The 10499-nt window shown below is 42.5% G+C and overlaps 1 protein-coding gene across 2 annotated transcripts in view; it reads left to right on the top strand.

The window, feature by feature from the left end:
• Positions 1-243: 243 nt before the first annotated feature.
• The window catches only part of CBLB (Cbl proto-oncogene B), a 139243-nt gene continuing 128987 nt past the window's right edge, over positions 244-10499 (top strand). Inside the window, exons 1-2 of one of the 2 annotated variants that reach the window (XM_049824745.1) lie at positions 244-402; positions 1518-1676. In XM_049824745.1, coding sequence (XP_049680702.1) covers positions 244-402; positions 1518-1676 — 318 coding nt within the window. The remainder of the gene's footprint in view (positions 403-1517; positions 1677-10499) is intronic. The other variant, XM_049824746.1, reaches the window with a different exon arrangement.

Below are 10499 nucleotides of genomic sequence, written 5' to 3'. Positions count from 1 at the left end.
TCCCCATCTCCGAAGCCTTCTCCAGCCGCCACCCCGCCCCGTCCCCAGCTCCACGCTCGTTTGCTGACGGGCACGTCAGTCAAACACAGCTTCCGCCTCTCATTGGCCGCTCCCAGGAGGTGGTTCCCGCCCTGTGAGAAGGGGGCTTGGTTCCTCGGCGTTGCCGCCCTCCCGCCCGCCTTCCCTCCCCCGCTCTTCTCCCGGGGCGCATGCGCGGGCCTGAGTGTTGTCCTGGGGGTGGGCATGTTCCGAGGAGAGGAGCGGCCGCCAGAGCGCCGCGGGGAGGGGGCGGGAGCGGGAGCAGGAGCGGGGCCGCCGCCGCTGGGGAGCCAGCCTCACTTTCTAGGAGTGAGGGGAGACGGTAGCCTGCCGGGGGCTGCGAGCGGTGCCGCATACAGACCTGTGCGTGTGCATATATCTATAGCTCTCTCTTGCATGTGCCTCTAGGACTCTCTCTCTCTCTCTCTCTCTCTGTCGCTGGCTCGCTCGCTCTCCACACACGCGCGCACATACCCACCCACCGGGCGGGCTGGGCTGTGGTACGGGCAGGGCGGTGCGGGCGGCGGGGCAGTAGCTCCCTATGCTTCCCCTGCGGGGCAGCGGCCGCCTGCCGCCACCGGCAGCAGGAGCAGCGCCACAGGGCAGAGTCCTGCGGGGCGGCCGGCGCCGCGCTCGCGAGTGGCGGTCGCCCACGGCCGGGACGGGGACGCGGGAAGAACGCTCCGCCTGCCTTCCCCCCGGGCAGCGAAGCCCGCCGCCGGAGGGAGGAGGAGGAGAGCCTCGTCCGACGACGAGACGCTTCGGCTGCGCTCCGCCGGCCCGGGCTGAGGACGGGGGAGAAGCGGGGGGGGGGGGGGGGGGGGGCGGTGAGGTGCTGAGGAGCCTCCCCCACGCCCGCCTCTGGCTCTCCTCAGCGGCTCCTCTCGCCCTGGGCACAAAGCGGCGCGGTGCGAATCTGTACGTATGCGTGCGCCGGCAGCGAGGTCCCTGCCTGCCTGCCTGCCCCCTGCCCCAGCCTGCCGTGCGGATTCCTGCCTGCCTGCCTGCTGCCTTCGCCGCTTCTTCATCCCTCCTCCTCCTCCTCGCCCCCACCCCGCCGCGGCCGCCGCGCGTCTTCCGCTTTTGTTGTGTGGTGAGGGGTTACGTGCCCGCCGGTACGGCGGGGGTCCGCGGCAGCCCGAGCGGAGGGGCCGGCGGGGGCAGGGGAGCGGCGGGGAGCGGAGCCGGGCCCTCGGGCAGCCTCCGGCCGGGCCCCGCCAGCGGCGGGTGGGTTTCCCCCTCCGGCCTCCCGGTGTTGACAAGTCAATCCGGGATCGCTTCTGCCGGTGTAAACGCGGGCCGCCAGGTGGGTTTACGCTGTCTGTCGTGAAAAGTTAAACTTGCTCCTAAACGTGCCCCGGTCTTGCCCTTTCCTGCCCGTGACGAAGGAAGCGTTACCTCACCGGCTGCGGCGAGTTTTATGACAAGATGTTTTGGGAGCACCTTGTGAGTCTCTCTTTCTCTGTCGTTGCGGCCAGCTCGCCTCCCAGATGGCCAACTCCCTCAACGGCCGGAACCCGCGCAAGGGACGGATCCTGGGCTTCATTGATGCCATTCAGGATGCTGTGGGCCCCCCCAAGCAGGCAGCTGCCGACCGGAGGACTGTGGAGAAGACCTGGAAGCTTATGGACAAAGTGGTGAGTGTCTGCGTGCGCTCGTGGACGCAGGCAGTGAAGAATGGGGCTATTTAAATAGGTACCCATGAGGAAACGGCGTCTTCCTGCAGCTCCCGCTGCTGTGCTGCCACTGCCTCGGGAAGTAAGGGGACTGGTGTTTTAGGTTATTTAAGCACCAGTTGTCTTTTTTCTTTTTTTTTTCTTTTTTTTTTTTTCTTCCCCTCCTTCTTTTATGTGGCCTCTGGCTATGTTTTTTTTAATCTCGGTTTGTGGAGGGAAAACAAATGTGCGTTTGCCTTGGGCTATTGTTATTTTCAGATCCTTTAAAATGACTCAAACTTGAAGAGCTGTCCTAACGAAAAGCTGCTTAACTTTGACTTGTAATTACATATTCTGTGTGTTTCGCGTTGGATCACATTGTTAGTCTGCAAACAAGACCTCTGAAGCATGAAACTTCAGTTAAGCTAATAGTCCTGTGAGACATGCTCGTGATGGCAACATAGATATGTTTGTGCTTTTAGGAATGTGCGTGGAGACTGGGGGATGTCACTCTTGTCAGTTTAGTAAACAGATTAGTATGGCATGCCTAACTTTTACGCGTGTGTTCTGCATTTTAATGATTTTTAAGTAGTTTAGTCTTCATTTTGAAACTAGAAATACGCTGTACTGAAACTCATTTTTCAGGAAGTGGGGGGATAGACCATAGATTTTTAGATCTTACAGTTCTCTGCACCAGCCTGATACATTTTGTTTAGTATTACACAAAATGACACCTTGCATGAGGATAGATTAGCTGGGAGAGTTCCTTACCAATGGTAGGAACAGTTTGATTATAACATGGATAACTGTTCGGGACATGCAAGCACTCTGCGTATGAGGTGGTACTTGAGAGCTTCCTCTTGGAACTGCTGGGGAGTGAGAATTACTACCTGTTAGCCTGGGGTCTGTATGGCGAAAGAGTTATGACTTCTTAACTCAGTGATTCTTCATGAATTAGTGTAACTGTTTGCTTTCCCTGTGGCTCTTGCAAATGCAGATATTTTACATTTCTTAAAGTTCATAAGTAGTTATACTGACATGGTGAGGATTATTTCATGTAATATGCCTTGACAAGTGATCATTTCGAAGTATTTGATTGAGTCCTTGTATGCTTTCCTTTTTGATGGTCCAAGAATAGCATCCTTATTTCCATCACAGTTTCTGATGATGATTATAAACTTAAAAACCAGCTGTGATAGCAATTGTTATTATCACAAAGACTTTGTTGACATTTCCATGTTAATGATCAGGGTGCTGTAAACAGTGAGCATCTTGTAATAAGAACTGCAAGTATAAATACTTGGAAGCAGGCAGTACTTCCTGTAGAAGGAAGTTTTCGGCTTGGAAACCAGGAGTCTGGTTTGTTGTTGAAACCACGTGGGGAATGTACATGCACAGCTTAATTTCCCCATGTCAGGTCATTTGCAAATCTATATGGTAAGGTTGTCCCCTGATTAGTTTATATGTTCATGGTTACCAGAAAACGTTAACCCTGCTGCTTGGACTTGTGAATTGCTTTTACTCAGCTAGTACAGGCCAACTGTTATTTGTCACTATTACACTAGAGCATCAGTACAGCCGGTGAGGCCTGCTCTGTAGAAGTCGCTGGAAAGGCTGGACTTTGCGCTGTGCTTTCTTCTTCATTTTACTGGATAAGTGTTCTCAATTTGGATCTTTAATGTACCCTCTTTAAGCTGCTCTCAGTTAATCAAATTTTATTTCCAAATTATATTAAAGTATACCAGACAGTATGATGTCATAGTGTGAGAATGCTGTAGCTTACTGCTTGAGTTTTTAGCATTTGGTACTTATAGTGAAAGGATGTGTTTGAGCAAATTTAATAGGTTGGCAAACAAATTTAAGTCTCTTAGCCTTATGTGGCAGTAGGCACAGGAAGGTTATTTTCTCCTCTGCCTAGATCAAAACCAGGGATTAAAATCAGATATAGAAACCTGGTCGATTTACTGTTGTTTCAAATCCCATTTCTGGAGTGTGTCATATGACTGATTTCTGTGGTGGGTCACTGATCAAATTAATACCTAGTGAAGGTGGTAGGCTCTGCAAAGTCGGTGGGGTGCCACCCATGGTAAGATTGTGGCTTTGAGGCCTATTTTTCTTGTTGTAATAGCAGTCATTATCCTTGTTTATTCTTTAACTATAATAGCTGTGATAACCATCTTTTTGCTGCAATGAGGCAGCTAAAGTTTTCTCCCATTCTAAAGATGTTAGGGAAAGGGAGAATGGGAACAAAGCAAAGCTATTGTCTTGACCAAAGGATGCACCCTTAAAAACTAGGGGCAGAGCTCAGTAATTTCTGGTTTACATTTCTTTCTTTCTTTCTTAAAATTGCCATTCTTTACCTTTCCTGCATTTCTTTCTGTAATTTCCTCCTTTGGCAGATGAGATTTTCTGTATGAATTACTTGTTTTCAACAATAAGGGATTAACCAATACTACAAATATTCCTCCTCTACAGGAACTATACTATGAGAGTGGTTTTATGGTATATGTAGAAGTTCTGGCTACTCAGATACCATGCAGACTTCTCTGTGTAGAATTGGTTGTATGTCATGCTTTGGAATTGTTCAGATTTCATGGTAATGTTTGTTTTCTATGGCCTGATGCTTCTTCAGCTGTCAGAATAGGCAGAAGGTTGCAGTTCTGCTTAAGTGTCTTCGGTTTAGAAGTCTGTTACCAGTTTGAAAAAATAAAGGATTTTGAAAGAGTTCTTTAGCAGGACAGAACGTTGGTAGAGCTCCTGGTTAGAGCCCTGTTTGTAAAAGTTACTCTAAGCAACACACTTGCAGGGAATAATAATAATAATAAAAAAAAATCTTGTTCTGAGTGATAGGTGAATGTGAATTGTTATCTGTCTGTGTATCTTATATCTGCGTCTGCCTTTTTATATCCACTGGGATCTGTACTTTTTGAGGTTTATGGGTATGTCTTTTTTAACATGAATTTACAATACTACCTGAATTATTAAAGGAACATGAACTGTTAGCATCAGTGTCGTTTCCCTGCTGCTTTTCTCATGGGTAAGCAGTAGCTTTACCATTAAGAAACAAAAGTACTTTAATCCCTTTGCAATGCAAAGGATGATATTCTTTTTATCGTTTGGAAAGCTAGCCCTGCTTTCTAGTGCTAGCATTATATAAGCAAGTTGACCATATATCTCTGAACTTCTAGCAAGCAAATTACTGTTCTTAAAACATGTGTATTATAGAAAGTTAACAGATAACTCTTAAGTCTTAAACTATGCATAAATTACATGAGAATTTTTTTTCCCCTGAGATTCTAAACCTAATGGTTTTAAAATCTAGAAACTAGCTGTGGATATTTATGATATATATAATATGGATTATTAGAGGATAATGGTTATCTTGAGAACAACTTCAGGAGAGACTGTCTATTATGTAAACATGGGAGTAGTTAAGTTAATTTACTGCTTGGGCTATTTAGAGTTGGCAGTACTATTGTGCATACTTTACTATTGTGGGTTTCAAGCTGATAAAATTGTGACACATTCTGAGCAGGATTTTTTAAAACAAGACTATTTCAGCAACTTCCAATCACTTTTCAGTACTTCTATACACTGGGCCTGAAAATAATTGTATTTTCTACTGTGAAGATGAACAATATTGTCTAAACTGTTTGGGCACTCTGTCATGGCCCACCCAGTTGTTCGACTCTATGTAAATGGGGATGGCAGTTTGATTTGCCATTTAATAATTACCTAAGAGCAAATTAGAATGCTCTCCAAAGCTGACTTAGTGAGTACAAGCTGTATTACCTCTGTAACTTACTAATGTGGTTTCCTTTAAATTGTTCGTCAGCATCCAAGTTTTCAACAGCATCTAAGTGAGTATACAAAGCACCATAGTTGAAACTATGCGTGTGTTGGTTGTTCTTTATAACACTTTATATAATTGTTACATTAATGTGCAACCTTCCAAGTCAATTAAATGTCATTGTTCTACAAAGGATCTAGAAAAGACAATTGCCAATCATAACCATGGTATTCTTCAGCGTATTACCTGGTGAAAGTTGATAGGAAGTTTTGTCCTGCATACAGTGTTTGTGGAAAAAGAATAAAAATTTAAACACGTGGAAGCTTCTCTTTTTCTAATCAGAAGAAAGTATAAATGACCCTCCAAAGTCAGCTGTCCTTGTGCATATGTAGCATCAGCGTTGTTATTGCTTATTCCTGCAGTACGGAAACATATGGCTCAGTTGCAGTGTGGTAGCTGTTGAACAAGCAGTTACAGTGTTCTCAGATAAGATTGGTGATTGGTCACCTCTACTTAAATTTTGATGAGAAGGCTTCTTTCAGAAAGAAAACCCATCTTTCTGTGGAAAATAAAACGCATTGCAGTTAAGGTAACATCTGGTGGGAAGAAATACATGATGAAGAAGCATAGTGTTCAGATTTCATCCATTTTCCTGATTAGCTCCTCCCTGATTAAGTTCTTCAGAATTCATTTTTTGGTAGCATTGCGTGTTGTGGTTTTCTGGCGAATTGTTACAGTATCTTACTGCAGAGCTACCTTTATTCTGTCTGTGGTGTACTTCGACATTTTTTGTACTGCATGGCAGAAGATACTTGTTCAGTAGACGGTTTTGAAGTGTAGTTTTGGAAGTGTGTGAGCACTGGTGCTTTGATTGTTCTAGTCCATTCACTGCAGCTGAAAACAGTGTTTAGCGGATGTCCTACTCATTAGATACTTTTTCTGTTTTAGCTGTGTTACTTTCCTTGTATTGTCTTTGACTACCATTAGGTGTTTAAACAGATTGTGTTAGGGCTGATATACTTTGCTTGAACAAAGTTCTTTTGTCAAACAAGTTCAGGGCTTTCAACTTTGTTTGCTTTAAAAAAGTGAATAGAAGATATAATTTTTTGTAAGAAATTAATTTTCTAAATACAGTAGGCATCCATGACTCTATCTGAAGATGCTATGAAATAATGCCTTATAATTTAAGTCAGATATCTTAAAAAAATGTTATGAATAGTGCTATTTATTTTGGGGGGGGAAGGGGGCGCAGAGAGGAGAGGAGGGAAGAGGTGGTTGGGTTTTTTCTCCTTGGGCACTAGAGTAAGCTTGTCTGGAAGTTCCCGAGTTAACTGTTTCAAAATTTGTTTCTGGTAGATGTGGGTAACGCCTTAGTACTTCACAATCAGAATTACACTCTGTTCTTTCTGTGCTTCTGGAGTAAATACTTGGATTTACCCTGAGTGAGGTACATGAAAGGAGTTTAGCTTTGTCTCAGTTTACCTCAATGAGAGAGACATTTCTTACCAACTTGCTAACTGACTGCTTTGCATTTTTTAGATTGGATGCTTGCTAAATACATACATGCTTACTTCCAGTCATAACAATACACAAATCACCCAGTGGTATGATTCATGTCCGCTCCTAAAGTGTTGGTGAGGCTTGTTTTATAAAGTGCAATATGGAGGTCTTTATTTTAGGTTGGGTTTTTTTTTGTTTTGTTTTTGTTTTGATTTCTGTTTTCTTTTGAAGAAAGGTATGTGCACCGCTTCTGGTGCATTGGTAAATCTTTTGCGTCAGCAGATGCCATTTCTTATTGCTTGCTTTTAATTGTGAACTGCTGTGGTACGTGTCAGGACATCCTGACTCTGGAAACCATATGGTTTACCAGCCATCTCTTTACAATCTTACTTCCTTGTGTACTCTATAAAGTGAAGATAGCCTTGTACTACTTCACTGGATCACTGACTTGAACTAAGTGTTAGCATTTTTTCAATGATAATGTGTAAGACTAATAGAGTTGTACTGTAGAAGAATTTTTGTATGACTTCCTTAAAGGCTTGTTCTGGAGTTGAAGGTTCTAGTAATGTACTATATTTATGTCTGTAAATTCAGCGGAAGGTGAAGCCTTGTAAACCATGATGACCACAGGAGCCTGTTTTGATGTGTGTATTGGCTGTATGTAAAGATACTGGACTGAAGAAGACTTTCTAGAACATCTGAAGGAGAAACTAGTTGTTCTTTATAACTGAATGTTCTTTTTGTATAGCTGAATAGACCAACTGTTGAAAATACACCAATTAGCATAAGCAATTTGCTTTTTCTTGTTGTTTTTTTATTCTTAATGGTATTTCTAATATGTATGAAACCACTTATATTCTGCCTGTTGGCACATCTCATTGAAAAGATGGACTTCAGAAAAAGAATTAATTCTTTGTTCATAAGATTTAAGTTAGGATAAATAAGCAATTCAAAATGATTGCAGCCTTTTCTGCTTGTGGTCTGCTCTCATTGCTGCCTTTTTTCCCTGAATAAATATTTTCCTCTTTTCAGCTGCTTTTTCCTGGTGCTTCTTGCTCCAGAAAGTTGTAGTGCCTCATCAGTGATACTGATTTGTGTCATCTGTAGTTGGCTTTGGGAAGAATGTCAACCTTGTTTTGAGTTTTCACTAAATCAGAAATCACTGGTAACCAAAGTTCAGATGAAAAAGGTCTACATTTTTCAAAAAGGTTTTTACTGCTGTCTTTGGGATTCCAGTTCTTCTAACTCTTCTACAAAAAGAAATTCATGTATGTCTCTGCATGGATGATTTTCAGATGTGTCTACACATGTAAAATTCTTTGCTCATGTTTCTGAAATATCCTTAAAGCATTCTGTCAGCTTAACTTCAGCATAACTAAAAGAATGTTTAATCACCTTCATAAGTCTCTCTTGTTAGATCCTTTCTTAATTTTCTCGGGTGACGCCATCATCCTGCCTTCGTTCAGGCAACTCAACTTTTAAAAGAGCAGTTCAAGTAATGTCTGAATCTTTCCGATCAATTCATTCACCTAAATCTGTCATCCAGGCCTTGCTATTTCGTATATCAGTAAGTTCAGCTTTGCTTTTCTGACCTTAAAAGAATGCCATCATATCCAACCTTTATTCTTTGAGAATGCTGCTGCAGCCATCTCCTAACCCATGACTTGGACCATGTTGTCCTTTTTCTTTGTCCTGATAACCTTCTGTTTATTACATGAAGTAGAAACAAGTTATTTTCAGTTTCAGAGTCTCTTGCCGTCTTGCTCTTGCAGTTCATGGATTGCAGTTCCAGACTTCATCACCTGATGAAGACATGACCAAACACCTTTAAGCTTTACTTTTTGTTTTTTGTTTCCTTCCAGCTTATTCCTAAATTCAGGAGGGATTCCTTAATAAGCCACTAAATTATTGTAGAGCTCGCCTTGAACCTTTGCTGTTTATATCTAGAAATACTTAGCTGCTAACACCCCGAACCACTCTTTAGCATGTTGAACAGTGTTATGCTCGTGTATTCATATTTGCCTGCATCCATCTGCTGTCTTTTTGTTTCCTACTGAGATTGCAAATTTCTCTGTGGGAAGGACTGTGTGTTCTACAACACATCAGAAGGATTCCTGATCCCTTAGTTGGTCTAGTAGGTGAAAGAATAATAGAAATTACTAAAGTAACAATGGATCAGTAAAATGAGGGGAACTATTGCAAATGTCGTGGTTTAAATACTGTTTTTGAATGGTGCTAACATTTCTATAGTGGTTATGAGTTTGCGCTGTTCTAATCGTGCTAGACTTCTTTTTTTAAAACTTGTCAGTGCTTTGACTTTTGTCCACTATTCTGTCTCCACTTTTCTAACTATGACCCCAGTTACCTAAATCTAATTGCCTGGTGTGGTTTTGTATGTATGTTTCAGAGGGAAAAAACTAGTTATGCATTTGCTTTGCTGTTTGTGGTGCATGAAGGTCTGTTAGTGGCAGCAGTCTTAAGGCAGTGAATTTCTTCATCTAGAAATTGGAGGAGGGGTCAGCAATGGTGATACAGCTTTGAGTTTAGAGAGCTGAATGTTCCAGGATACAAATTTGTTGTTCTGGCCCCCCACCCCCCGCCGGAAATGCTCAAGACTGCACTTTTTTGAAGTTGATACATTAGTAAGAATAGGACTCTGCTTTCAGCAGTATTAAGATGTTTTTACAGCCTCGTTAGTTACCTCAAAAGAATGTCAAAGTCACTAATATATAATATGGCAATCTCCAAATGATACCTATAAAACTTTGATACCACATGGACTTAATTTTTTCGTAAGTATTTGCATATGTACTGCTGCACACACGTGTCTAGAATGTGTGTCTCTGCAGTATCTTAGCTGAGCATGAATAGCTCAGTGCAATAGCACTCAAAAACTATCCGTTAGTTTTGATCTCTTTTGCTTTCTAGAACAGAACATTATGGACAAACTACCAGAGAATTTAGGTAGTCAGGAGATAATTACTCTAACCTCGTATACGTTCAGGAAACAAGAACAGTACCTTCGTGTTCCAGAAACATTTCCCGTGGAGACTAGATTCAAATAAAGGTGTTCAATTAATTTGATGCTTATTCCTTTAAGTAATATATATTATTCAATTAATTTTTGTGCCTTTTAGGAACATGATGATTCCAACTCCATTAAGATGTTATCTTCTATTACAGCCATGAACTGGAAAACATTGAGTTTATAGTGTTTTGTTTCCTGGTTTATGATATCTGTTTGTGAGTGACTTAATTTCTGTCTGTCATAGCTAATAGCTTTTGAGCCACTGGTGGCATTCAGACCATTTTCATGTGCGTAGACCTCTCAAACTTTAAATTCCTATGGGTTCTAAGAGGTTATGTTGTTGGATAGAGAAAAGAGAGAGACAGCAGGTGATGAGGTAATTTATAAGCTCAGTTCTTAGCAGACATTTAAACATCCATAGGGAAGTTCACCTGCAGCAAACACATCTGTATGAAACTACTGCTCTTGGCATTACTTGCGTACTGTG

The sequence above is a fragment of the Accipiter gentilis genome, chromosome 21 (assembly GCF_929443795.1).
Source record: "Accipiter gentilis chromosome 21, bAccGen1.1, whole genome shotgun sequence".
In the NCBI taxonomy this organism is placed as follows: Eukaryota; Metazoa; Chordata; class Aves; order Accipitriformes; family Accipitridae; genus Astur; species Astur gentilis.
The sequence above is the reverse complement of the archived record's forward strand: the minus strand, read 5'-3'. Positions and strand labels throughout refer to the sequence as shown.